Source organism: Etheostoma cragini, chromosome 10, assembly GCF_013103735.1.
Source record: "Etheostoma cragini isolate CJK2018 chromosome 10, CSU_Ecrag_1.0, whole genome shotgun sequence".
NCBI lineage: Eukaryota > Metazoa > Chordata > Actinopteri > Perciformes > Percidae > Etheostoma > Etheostoma cragini.
Genome location: NC_048416.1, coordinates 3,023,567 through 3,037,725, shown reverse-complemented (window position 1 = coordinate 3,037,725; position 14,159 = coordinate 3,023,567). Strand labels below are relative to the sequence as shown.

Below are 14,159 nucleotides of genomic sequence, written 5' to 3'. Positions count from 1 at the left end.
CACAGTGGAATAGTTTTCTGTGGTGGCCTCACAGACTTTTCACACATTCTGTGCCACCACCACGCAATGCGGAGTTAACAGATCCGGATCATTTTAGGCATTCCCTATTCCCAGGCTTTGTGCGAAGCTAAGCTAACATTCTTTTGGCTGTGACTTCCTATTTGGTTCTTGTCTAACAAACTCTGTAAAATCACTTGTGGTGAATAAGTTCTACTTCTTCCTTATCTGGTATTTTCCAGTACATATGTTGTACTAAAACAGAGACTGTAACCTATAAAAAACATCTTTTAATAAATGTGTCTTTCTGTGTACCAGAATTCAGCCAAAAGTTCACACCAAGCACCTTCTCCCTGGAGGACCAATGGGAAGTGAGTACAAACACACACACACACACACACACACACACACAGTATTGCCCCCCTTCATTCACATAGAGAATTTATAATTCACCTGAGCTCTGCTGTAAAATACCATGGTGCCCCTGACAGCCACTTTCTCAAACAAACCCCTCAGGAAGCAAATAAAGGGATTGATTTGTTGTAGATGTAACGGGGAGAAGGCCGGAGGGGCTGCCGAGTTCTGGCGGAGAAGGAGTGATGGAGGGAGTGATGATGGATGGAGGGGGGAAGAGGAGTGGAGGAGCTGTGGATGGGAAGCTAATGAGTTTGGACAGCTCTGACACTGCACAACAGCAGGACTGGAGCTGTGTGTGTGTATGTGTGTGTGTGTGTGTGTGTCTGTGTGTGTGTGTGTGTGAGTCAGGAACAAGTCGTTGGGTCAGCGAGGGTCAAGGCCACATCACAGACATTACATCACTGCCAGAGCCACACACAAACCCAGCTGTGCAGCAGTTTGTACTAACATGACTGATGTTACTACACAGTGACTATCACAAATGCCACACACCCTCTCACGGTTTAGATAGATAGATAGATAGATAGATAGATAGATAGATAGATAGATAGATAGATAGATATTGATCCCAAAAAATGGGAAATTATGGTGTTACAACAGCAAAATCTGTCAAACAGCACAGAATATAAATGAAATACTAGGATCCAATATACATACATCAAATATACATGAAATGTACATGAAATAATAATAATAGGAATAAAATATAAGAACAAATATTTGAATATGTATGCAGGATGGGAATACAAAATGTGCTTAAATAGTATGCTAACATGTAAATAAACCAATTGTGCAGGTTGCATTAGTGCAGTACTGTGGTGTCTTAGAGTCTTCTACTTATTTACACATTTTATAGCTGTAAGGCCTGAAATGATCATAACTTTGTCATATTTGACATAGGTCCATGCAAAGTCAACAAAAGAGTTATTTAGCTTGACTCATTTTCACCATAATTAATAATAGTGTAGCATAGCTAATTTAGTTGTGATACACTGGTTTTACCATAAACTGATAGGTACAAGGGATAGCCTCTGTCTCATGTATCTGTCAGTGTGTGTACATGCAGTCGTAAAACCTGACTATATTCAGGTTTTATCGGCGTTCTCAAACACCTTACCCCAGCTTAAATCACAATCTCACACCCGCTTAACAGACCTAGATAACTCCTTTAGTTACCAGGATGTTCGTGCATGTATACATCTTGACCTGGGAGAGCTCGGGTTACCCGTCTGAGCACGCTCCAAAGGTTATAACTGCCCCTCCCTACTCCTTTGCAGTAGTTTTTGACCCAGATATAGAAGTTAAAAGTTGTTATGAATTGATACTATGAAAGAAAATTAAATTGAATCGAAAGCAGTGGTGCCAAAAACCACCGCAACAACACAAGGTTTAAACCTTTAAACCTACTGAGGTCTTTTCCAGGGCAGGTACCATCAAGAAGACCCCAGAAGATGGCCCGGGGTTTGAATCCCGCCCGCGGCCCTTTGCTGCTTGTTGTTCCCCCTTTCTCTCCCCTTTCTTGTTTTCAAGCTATCTTATTAGTTAAAGGCCATAATAGCCCAAAAAAACCTTTAAAAAAAAAAATAGAAGCCCCAAAAGTAATCCATGTTCTCCCCGCTTTCCAAGGAAGAAAAAGCCTAATTCTGACGTCTGAGGTTTGGTGGGCACATTTCCTGTCTTGGTTCAGTCTCACAGCTCCCATCAAATCTGTAGCAGCGGGTAGCTGTAGAAACGCTTTAAAAACCCACCATACTGGCCAGGACCGGCCCAGCCCTGCAATGCTAGGGCATCTCTAAAACAATGGCCTGGCTAGACCACCTATTCTGGGATCAAATTAACTCTCTGGCTTGTTTGTATTGCTTTAAACCAATCACAACCGTTCTGGGCGGCATAAGCCCCGATAGTGCAAATCTCAACAATGTGTACATCTGTTGAGCCAGACTAGCCAAGCACCAACAGAACATGGTTGCAAGTATATATGTGCAGGACTGTATAGACCACAAAACAAGACTGTCGTAATTTTTAAATCAATTATTTTAGCCGAAAATACCTACATTTATGGGTCTCTCTGGTTGAAGCGGCGGCCATTGTTGCTTGTTGTACAATAGCAAGTAAACTTGCGTCCTCCCTAGGTTTTAAGGGTTACACACCCCTTCGTCTTGGCCCTAGCCCTTGATCAAAAAGAGTATTGGGACAACACTTGGTCTCGCATGAACGCACAAAACCTAGGGAAAGGGGTAAGGGGTAGGGGTAAGATAGAGAAATAAAATTCAGCCTTCATTTTGAACTTTGACATTCATTTGACATTTGACATTTATGATTCTGATGGCTATAACGCAAAATATGACTCCAAAGGAAGGCTAATGTTGGTCAGTGTCTGCTGGATGTGTAATTACGACTACATTCATCATAACAACTTCATGAAGTGACAATATGTCAGCTTGTTCCACTGCCCCCAAATGGTCAAAATAAAATCTCTAAACGCAGCTTTAATACCTTATTTTCCATGAAACTTGCCGCTTCCTTTTACATGTATGGGGCTTCTTATCCCTGGGGCATCTTTTACTTTCCACCTTGTTCTTTTCTGAGGAGGACAAATGTTTTTTTTTTCTCCACCACCCTCTTCTCTCTTACCCATTCCCACTTAAAAATAACGATTTTCTTTTTCTGTGCTGTTGACAGCACTTTTCAGCAGTCACATGTTAAAAATAGAAAACTAATAAAGGCAGTATTCAGCCGAAATATCCTCAATGCCAGTAAGTCTGTTTGGAAAACATGTTGCAAATGTCTCCAGTGCACACTTTCCTCTTTGTAAGTTAGCATGTAAGTCCAAAGCCCTTTCAGCATGTGGACGCTCCCCGTTTAATTGCCTTGGTGTTACTGGGACTCACTGCCCCTCTGTATCTGCAGGGTCAATGGGACTCCATCGCCCCTCTCACTCTGCCCCTCCCCAGCCAGCAGCGGTGGTGGAGGAGGAGCATCTGGAGGCGCCCTGGGCTCCTCAGGAAGTGTGGCTATTCCCCAACGGATTCACCACATGGCCGCCAGCCACGTCAACATCACCAACAACATCCTGCGGAGCTATGAACACTGGGAGACGGCTGACAGACTGGCCACTGACAGCAAGGGTAGGACAAACAGTTGACAGTTGTACTAAACTGCACTTTCTTCTTCTGCAATAGTAAAACTCGGGCTCCAGACGGTTGTTTCAACACCACCCTGTTATGAATTTACCCAGTTTAAAACAGAAAGGTTACAATTAAACACTGTGCAAAAACATGATAATTGCCAAGGGGCTCTTGAGCAAGGCACCGAACCCCCAACTTCTCGGGGTGCCTTTCATGGGGCAGCCCCCCCCCACCCCCCCACTCTGACATCTCTCTATTTAGTGCATGTATAGCACCTGAGCATGTGTGTGTAATTCAGGCCTGTGTGTAATGTGTGTAATAACAGAGTGTAAAATTGTAAGTTCCCCTTGTGGGACTAATAAAGATAGTTAAAATTAAAAATCAAATTAAAAAATGTATTCTAATGGCAATGGAGTAAAGCGTGTCCTACTAACTTTTTTTTTTCATGTTAACCCTTGTGTTGTCTTCCCGTCAACCATGAAAAAAAGCCTGTTTTGGTCACTTTTTTTCAACATTATTATCCCTTTTTCTGACATTTAAGTCACTTTTTTAAAATAATTTTGTGGGTGCTTTTTTGAGTTTTTTTTGAAATTTTTAATGTTGACATTTTCAGCGTTTATTTTGACGGCGCACTTTTTTGGACAAATGCTTGTTTTTTTTTACTGAAAATGGGTCAAATTTGACCCGAGGACAACATGACAACATGAGGGTTAAGCTAACTATCATGCAGCCCTGGGCCACCGCTTTTACTTCAATTTTTTTAGTTAGATTACTGTTCAACAACAACAACAAAAATAATTTGTGGAAAGTATTGTAAACCAAGTTCTGATAGTTTCAAAGTTTGCATGAAGGACCTGGCTTTGTCTCTTGATGCCCATAGCACAATCAGAAAAAAAAAAACCAAACTGTGGTATTGTGGTTCATTTCCGCCCAAGCAGCAGCAGATATAACCCTCAGTAACTATGGCTCTCCCTCCCCCTTTCCCCTCCCCCATCCCTGCAGAGTTTTTCCAGGAGCTGGACTCGGTGATGGAGCCGTTGAGTCAGCAGAGCAGCATGACGGAGCTGGTCCGACATATCCGCCAGGGACTGCACTGGCTCCGCTTAGAGGCTCACCTGCTGTAAGGACTGGACCAGAGCCAAAATATTAAGAAAGGAAAAAAGAAATGGGCCTGGGGACTAGAACTGGCATAACAAGTGAGATAAGATTCCTGACGATGCTTAAAATCCTTCAAATGACCCCACAGCACCCATGATAATGTAACGGCATAGATTGGGTGGATTCATTGGGCTGAAATTCACCTGCAATGAGGACTGAAGAGTTATTGAGTTTGGGAATTTAACGGTGAATCACAGAATACAAATTAGCAATTATAAATGTGTATTTAAAAAGTTGGCTGATGCTGCTTTTTGGAGCCACTCAATATCAGCAAAGGTAGCTTAAATTCCTAAAGGGACAAGAGATGTTACAAGCAGAGAGGAAAGGTAAAAAAAAAAAAAAAACATATTTTTAATAAGACAGGTATATATTCAAAAAATAGGCCTGAAAGCAAGGAGGAGCTCAACAGGCTCATCTGCTCCAGCAGTGGCCTAGAAACTGGTCTGTGATTGGGACTATAATTAAAGCCTCCGGCTGATATTGATCCAAGTGGAATACCGGGCCAATCATTAGATAAGGGCCACGCTGGTAAAGGAAGGAGGCTCAGCTACCAATAGAACTCAATGGAGGCTGATGTTTCAGCCTGAAGCTGAAACCTGCTGAACCTGAGCCTCCGTTTTGGATTCTATTAGTCAATTAACAACAAATGGCTTCTGAAGAATGACTTCGGAAAAGTTAGACAATGTGGTTAACAACTCAGTTTAAATTTTCACTTTTAAAGTTAAAACACTTAAGAATTTCTTCTTCCATTTTTTAGTAGTTGTATTCGTGGCTGCCATTCCTTCTGCTATGGCCACTGAATGTAATCACACTCTAATAACCTGAATTAATAACCTTTTATAAAGTAGTTTGCGTTGTCAGTGGCGGAGTTCCTGCACTGGATTTGAATGGCGTCAGAGATGGCAAAAATACTAACTTCCTCAAGTAGAAGTACTGATTTGACTTATTTACTCCAGTAAAAGTAACAAAGTACATGCTTGTAAATCTACTTAAAGTATAAAAGTAGCCTTGCAAATGACAACCATTCTTTATGCAAAGCTACCCGGACCACACACATGTTACTAGAGAGCACGCTGAGGAACTTCACTGGAGTCACGAAGCATTTGTACTTTGTTAATTCCCGTCACTAAATGACGTAAACATGCGGTAGGGATTCACAGAAAATACACAGGATACAATTCGGAAGATTGTGCATGCATATAAGCCATGACATAAAAAAGCAGAGCAGCTGGTTGTGGGCATTTTAAAGAGGAAACATATTTGTGTCTGTGCAAGTAAGTATCGATAAAGAATACACAAGTTGCTCTTCTTCTTCTGTTGTATTTCTGACAGAGTAGCTGCCCAAAGCTCTTTTCCTGCCCCGTTGATCAATAATTGATCAATAAATGTTAAAAAATGTTACGATTAGCAATATAAACAAGTCTTAATGGTTATAACTTTAAATCTGGATTTAACACAGTCTTGATTATGTTCTGGTTAACCACAAGAAATCAGATTATTGTAGTTTATACCTCTAAAATTAGGCCAGTTACTGCTTAAAGGTTGTCTATACTATGCCAATATACTTCCTGAGCTTTCCTTAAGTCAATACCAAAATAATAAAAAAAAGATGAATACATGAGCAGTTATACAGGAATTTATGATATGTAAATGTGGAATGTAATCCGCAGATCTCGAACTATCTCATCAAAGAATAAGTTAACAAGATGATAAATTTGACTTTGATGGCAGCTTTTCAAACCGTTTTTAATGCTTGTTGCTATGGACACATTTGGGTCCAAAAAAGTTGGGGGTTGGGGTTTGATACCCAGCCCTTCCTCATGGCCTCTGGTGCAGGGCCGTGACACAATGCAACATTTTTCTTCAAATACACGTACATACTTTATATCTTCTTCAAATCTAGTATTCCGTAGTATCAAGATAGCCTCATTTTGTCCAGCTGCCATCAAGCAGCTCACAAGCTCTAGATCAGTGGACTCTAAGATCTCGAATGTGCAGCCCTCAGTCCAATCAAATCAAGATAACCCTGACATTCAGCTAGCTAGACCGAGTACTGTAGTCCAGGGAGTCGACACCTAAGCAGAACAAGCCCTCATTTCACTGGTCCTACAAATGAGGGCTTTCTAACATATAAAAAGCATTTTTCTGGTTTTTTCTCTTACTGGTTATGGGCTTTTGTGAAATTCCACTCAGTTCTGTTTCCCATGATAACCCACTCACAGAGGTTTTAAACACTTACAGAGTGGACGGAAGATTCGTTGAGATGTGGCTCTTGATTAAGCCCCCACTCACGCACAGATACAGTATACAGGGTGAAAAACTGACATTGGCTCCCCTGCTCTGATGTCAACAAAAAAAAAATGAATAAGTACGTGCAACAACAGCGACTTAGTCCAGCGCCTAATGAGATCAGTCTCATCTGCTGGATGGCTTAGTCGTTTCCCAACATGTGTCGTGTTGTTGTGTTGTTGTTGTGTATAAGTGTACAGCGGATTGTCAAGTCTACTTAAATCATTACCTGACTTGACGAAACTGATGTTTGTGTAACATAATGTACAGACTGTGACTCTTGGAAACAGTGTTTGTTTTTGTTCTGTTGTGTCTTGTGAATGACTCAATGTGAATGAAAGTGGAAGTGAATATGTATATATATACAAGTCTGCGTGTGTGTGTCAGATTGAGAGAGAGAGAGAGTGTGTGTGCGAGTGTGTGTGTGTGTGTCCATGCACAGGCTATGGCTGCATTAACACAGCACCAAACAATCGGATTTTTAACTCTTTGTGGCCCATAAGAACAAAAGGAGAGACCCTATTGTTTCCATGTGGCTTCTCCTTATTTCACATGTGCTATAAAGACTTATGTTCATGGTATGTGGAAATCCAGCACATCAAAGATGAGTTTTTAAGTTTTGGATCATTTGACCATCGTTGAATGTGTATGGAAGACAAAGCGGATGTGAAAAGTAATTTTCACTTTGACAAAAAAAAGAAAAGAAACTCAAGTGCCTCTATTTGTGTCCGGTGGGAATTGCTCTATTTATTTAAGAACAAAGAATTAATCTAAATGATTTTCCATACCATATTGGTATAAATATGAGATTGTTTTTCGTAAAATGAAGTGTTTCCACAAGCTTTTTACTGGCGTTTATGACGACACCAGAGTTTGGCTTTAAGAAAAATGTGTGATATAACATGTCAAATTTGCATTCGTTGCTGAAGGTTTTTTTTTTCTTGATGATTTGAGCAAGTATGGGTTTGTCTGAAATGCCTGAAAAATGTAAACCATCGCATGCAATAAATGATAGCTTCAGACCAAGAACTACTTGTGTCCATTTTGAAAAAGGAAAAAAAAAACAGTCAATGTATTTCTTGTCACATAGTCTCTTACAGTGTGAATGTTCTACATCACGGGGAAATACCGAGCTGATTTAAATGCACAAAGTTAACAGTGTGATGGAGGTTATAACATTCAAGAACACAAGTCACCTAACAGGAAAAGTTTGTCATTTTAGTAAATGCACTTCTTGCAGAGTTTGATGAGAAGCTTGCTAACACTAATGCCTGTTCACTAAACATAAAGCCTGCAGCTCCTTAGCTTAGCTTAGCTTAGCTTAGCATAATGACTAGAAACAGGGTCATTCTTGGTTTTGTCCAAAGGAAACAATATCGACCTACAGTAAAAGCATCTCTAAAGCTCACTGATTAACATCTAGTTTGTTTTAGGGCTGGATGATATCAAATTTACTGGAGTCATTAGAATAGATTTTTAGAATTTTATTATCATTCATTATTTATTTATTTATTAACAAAAATGTTTATTTTAATATGATGTGTGGAATGTCTACGCTGTGAAATATAAGCTGTTACAGCTAATTTTTTTAAAAACTATTCCAGTGCTTGTTTCATGGTATATGAATTTTTGGATACAGTAGTCATCGTGGAAACATGAATTGGTCATGTGACACTGGCTGGGAAAGTTAGCAGAACAGGCAGCCAAGTGACTACTTTGATAACAATTGTCAGATTGGCTAGCCCAATGGATGAGGGCGAGGGCCGTTCCCCCCTTCTAGCCCCGCCCCTGGTTCATGCCTGCAGATGGATCTCATTCTGAATATTATGGAAACCTCTATGTAAGGGACAGACTGAGAGAGAGCCTAAAAAAATCAAGAGTCTTAAAAAATTAGCCTAAAAAATAGATCAAGATTATATGTTTTTGCCATATCGCCAGGCCCTTGTTCATTTGATATGTACCAAAGCCAAAGCGTAAAGAAGTTAGGGTCAGATTTAGTGACTTTACTTTTTTGCCGTTTTGTACTGGGGGAAAAACATATAGAAGATGAGCAGGTTTTGTTACCATTGGACAAAACCAAGCTAGCCATTTCCCCTCATATTCCGTCTTTGTGCTAAGCTAAGATAACTGGCTGCGGTCTCGAGAAAGTAAATGAGCTCATCTCCCAAATTGTGAAGCTACACCTATGAAATGGACTCATGGTTCTTCATCTGAAAGCCTGAACATGTTTACTTGTAAACATTTTTGGACACCAGTCCAAACTACTCGTGTCCCCGTTGTTGAACAAAAATGCCTTTTAAACTTTGTAATTAATTGAGTTCAAGAAGCCAAATTAGCAGTGTCCCAATGATCCAAAGGACTTCGACAACAGCCAACAAACAAACTGTTTCTGTCACAAGTCAATAGTTGATCCACTGTGTTGCTCAGTCCAATTCAATGGTGTTCGATGTCGTTTTGTTTTATGGTGAACCAGTGATGTTACTAAATGGTTATTGTTCATTTCACACAATGTCCCTTATTTTGATGATATGCAGCGGTACAGTATACTTATACAATGATATGCTGTAAAATGCCAAAAACATTGCATTGGGTTAGTGACATCATGGGAAACATCGGTTTGCTCCCACTACGCTCCATGTCACATGACGGCTATGGTAAATGTTAAAGTCATGCAACAGTTCTGTTGACTTTATGCAATGTCAGTATATTCTGAGACATTTCGGGGACAGACTGCCTAAGCATGGCCTGTTATTCTGCTGACATCTTAAATATCTCATTAGCTCCCGTTACATTGTCATTACATGTTTTTGAAAAGCATCGGTGACAGAACCAATTGTTGGTTTGATTACAATAGAGAGCTAAACACACTGATTCATTTTTTGACAACAGATGGTTGCGATAATTCATGCATAATCTCTCCAGTAGTGATGAGCGATATTTGTTTGAATTTTTTTTTTTTGATTGCAAATCCACTTTGATTGCTTAGGAATTTGCCAAAACTGCCTCATACAGTAAATGAACTAGCAGTATTATTAGAGATAGTTATATATTTTTTCTTTTCAAAGTCCTGTAATCTAGGGCTGCTTTTTCTTGTTTGTTTTTGTCCATTTGATTGTCCTCAGTTCTGCTGTCCAAGCCATGCAAGTATATGACAGATATTAGTCTCTAAGAATCAATTGTTGGGGTCACTGGAGGGAAAAGTAACTGCTGACATGTTACTCCCTACTTTCTAATTTATGTTAATTATTATGTTAATATCATAAGTCCCTTTCAACTTACTCTTGACTAAAATTACAACTCAGTTGTCATAACCATCTTAAGCTATGGGTAGAATACACAACTTTGACTAACAACTTCTGCAATCAATGTATATCTGTGTTAATTTATTGCCCAGTACAATACACTTTTTAAATGATGCAGGACTATGCTCATGCGCTTTCTTTCTGAGAGTTACAGTGAGATAATCACACTTCTCATGTCGGTGTGTTATATATGGACCAAGAACCAAGACGAGATTAGCCTAGCTTAGCATAAAGATGGGAAACATCTAGCTTGCCTCTGTAAAGTTAAAAAATCGGTGTAGCATCTCAAAAGCTCACTGATCAATGGCATGTATCCTGTTGGTTTTTTCCATAAACACAACTTAACTACTAAAAAATTGTTGTAGAAGCAAACAAGCTGCCGCTCTTTGTGCTAAGCTAAGATAAGCTAACCTGGCTCTAGCTTTGCAATTAGCGTGCAGACATGATATCAAACTTCTCTTATTGTCAGAAAAAAACGTGAATAAGCATACTTTTTTTAATAAGGACTTTGTATTATAGTTGAGATAAAGCTATCGTATTAGAGTAATGTAGTAGTAAAGATATAACAAAGAAGACAAACCTACAAATCATCTAAGAAAATGTATCAAAAGCTAGTCAAGGAGCTTATTTATCAAAAGTTTTACAATTAAAAAGGAAAACTTTAAAGCAATATCCAGTAATAATAGTTTGGACACCACGATAAACCCTGCCCCCATGTGCAGTTATTTTCATTTTTTTACACACAACACATTTAAATCATGGAGAGATTCAAAATGGCCCTGCTTAAAAACACCCCATAAAACAGGAAGTTAAAAAAATACAGTGTTGACTCTGAGCACTTTGGTGTTTTCAATCATTCTGTTTCCTGCAATGAAAAACTGTCAGCTGGGCTCAGTGGTGATGTAATATTATAACCCAGGTCAGTTAACGCCACAAATCTCAAGTTTTATCCAGGCTAATCTATGTGCAAATTGTAGCCTTTTTTAAATCCAAGCACTTCATAGCATCAATGCTTTCTCAAAATAAAGACAGCGTTGGTTGTTATCTTAGCTTATGCAATTATAGAATTGAATCAAAATTCATGTGTCACTTAGTGATGTTAAAATGCTACATGCCAAGTGTTGGGCATCCCAATATGGTAAAATGCATGTATTTTGAGCCAGAACTTGGTGGTTTTGAGACGGCAAACATCACGGTGCCTCCGACAGCCTGACACATCTGCCCGTGACACACTGTCAACATCCGTTGAACATGGATTGCATTGTATGTTTAGATGTGTTGCACACACTCAGCAATTTTTCTGTTTCTATCAGTGCTATCTTTTGGCCTTTTATATGGTTCTTTTTTATAATGAAGTTGTTCTATGTGATGATCAGAAGTTGTGATGCAGTTCCATTGTTTTTAAATATTTAATGTCTCTGAAATATAGATTAAAATCAGTTTGAACCAGTGGTCCTGTTGCTCTCGGTCTTATTTGTGTCTGTGATAAAAAATAAAAAATAAACAATATTTTACTGTGAAGTATGTGGGTTTTCATAAAGTTTGTGCTCATAAGGTCAATGTTTTTACATTCACTATAGGAAAAAACAAAAACCTTGCTTTCATATTGCATTAAGGATTTGTATGAGGAAGTAGAAAGAAATATTCAATAAAAAGTCAATACAAACAACATAATATGGACTCTTACAATAGGTGTTCCTAATGAATAAAAGCTCTTAGATTTTTGCACATTTTTGCTCTTTATAAATAAGACCTTTGCTTTTGAGTGGCCTTGCCATTATAAGAGCCATGCTATTCTTGTTATTATCACTAATGGACTCTTATTTCTATAACTAGTAGCCTACTTCACCATGCATGATTAGTTCATTGAATATGACTGCACATTAGAATTCAAGAGGGAAGAAGGCAGTGTGTCTTCAGCGCTAGATGGACTTCAGAGTGTATGTGAACAATGAGAAGAGTAAAGACCGAAGAAAGACAAGAACTCTTATGTGGAAGTCCAAAATAAAGTGTACATTTTCTGGGTGACATAAATCCCATCTTATTAAGTATGTACTTTAATATATACTTTAATAAGGAGGTGGGAAACCTATTTACACACTCTGAGACATTGGCTGGGTGTGAGTATCCTTGGTGTTGAGCCAACACAGTGACAGCTTAGATTTATAGGTTTAATTGCTAGGTAACCATGCAGTCAAATAAGCTCTTAGAGATATGGTTAAGCATCACACACACACACACACACAAACAAACACAAACATCCACAGACACCAAAATGTTTGGACACATATTGCAGCAATAAGTATCCATTAGCCCTAATGGGAACTCTGACCTGAGTAGTAGAACTGCAGTTGTAACCGTGACTACAAACTATAGCTAAAGATCCTGATGATATTAAAGGTCCTATATTATGCTAACTTTCAGGTTCATACGTGTTTTTTAATTCAACTAGACATGTTTACATGATTTAATGTTCAAAAAACATTCTTTTTCTGATTGTAGTCACCCTCTGTTTTTAATCAATCTTTAAATCAATTACAATCTACTTGGATGGCACTAAGCCTCCGCAAAATAGCCTCCGGAAGGAACTTGTTTTGGTGGAACGTGTACAGTATGTTCAAAGGTTGTTTTAGTCGTTCAACCAAAAACTGCTGGGATCTGAGGAGCGGGTAACCATAGTTTAAGAATGCCAAAACAAAGAAACAGGAAGGTGTGGGACATCTGGCCTAAAAATAGGGGAAATAGGGTGGAATTCCTAGTGGCACTTGAACAATCCCGGAAGTAGAACAACGTCGATATGGACTAGGCGGGTGCTAATGTCAAGCCTTGAACATCACTATTAAAATTGCTGTACAGCTCAGCTAATTCACACTGGATGTATTCTTTGTGACGTTTGTTAAAAAAAAGTATTTAGACAGCTGGATAGAAACGCAGCTAATGTAGCATGAGCACTTCATGCAAAGTGCCGTTATTGACTTTCCCACGTGGACTGGCACAGTGATATGGCGCAGCCCGCAAGCGAGTTTCACCTTGTGTGAGCAGCCGATTTTGTGGCCCTGGGACGCATTCCTATGTCCCAGCGTGTTGTTTGTAACTGTTTAATATTATCTTCACGTTATTATTTTTTCTGAATGTAAAAAATAAAGAAATTTCATCCCAAAAAAAATTATCTTATGTCTTTCTGTACAAAAAACTTTGTGCCTTTAAATAGAAACAGATGACTGTGTTATTAACCCCACCTCTTGAGTCTTTTTTTGCCTGTGTTTTGTGATATCTGCCTGGAGTCTGTTTTTTCCTGTGTTTCCTGAACGCACCCCGTCTGGTTGGCCGACGACACATCAAGGCGGAAAATCCCTCAATTACCTACACCTGCATCTCATCACTTATCTGCAAACCTGGTCCTGATTGTCACCTCTTTACCATATAAGCTGTGTCGTGACATCCATTCCCTGCCGGATCGTTAGCCTTACTAGTGCAGTGGGGCTTGAATGTTTGGACACCCTAGGTAAAAATTTGTGTTAATGTGCATAAAGAAGCCAAGAAAAGATGGAAAAAGTTCAAAAAAGCATCAAATGACAGATTAGACATTCGTATAATATGTCACAAAAAGTTTGATTTTATTTCCAACATTTACAAATGGCCTCTGCAAAAGTTTGTTCAGCCTGCAGAGTTTCTAGCATACACCGCCCCCTTTGGAAAGCTAAGACCTGACAGTGTCATGGGTTGTTCTCTATCATCGTCTGGAAAGACCAGGTGATGTCAATTTTCAGGTTTTAAATGCCCAGACTCATCTGACCTTACCCCAACAATCAGCACCATGAGCTCTTCTAAGCAGTTGTCTAGATAAACTGAAACTGAAAATAGTTGA

The 14,159-nt window shown here is 39.2% G+C and overlaps 1 protein-coding gene across 2 annotated transcripts in view; it reads left to right on the top strand.

Annotated features, from left to right (window-relative positions):
• Positions 1-4,697, top strand: part of aff2 (AF4/FMR2 family, member 2) — a 210,102-nt gene extending 205,405 nt beyond the window's left edge. For both annotated transcript variants that reach the window (XM_034883341.1, XM_034883340.1), the window contains exons 24-26: positions 316-368; positions 3,325-3,542; positions 4,545-4,697. In XM_034883341.1, the coding sequence (XP_034739232.1) occupies positions 316-368; positions 3,325-3,542; positions 4,545-4,666 (393 nt within the window). In that variant the 3' untranslated portion in view covers positions 4,667-4,697. The remainder of the gene's footprint in view (positions 1-315; positions 369-3,324; positions 3,543-4,544) is intronic.
• The last annotated feature ends 9,462 nt before the right edge of the window (positions 4,698-14,159 follow it).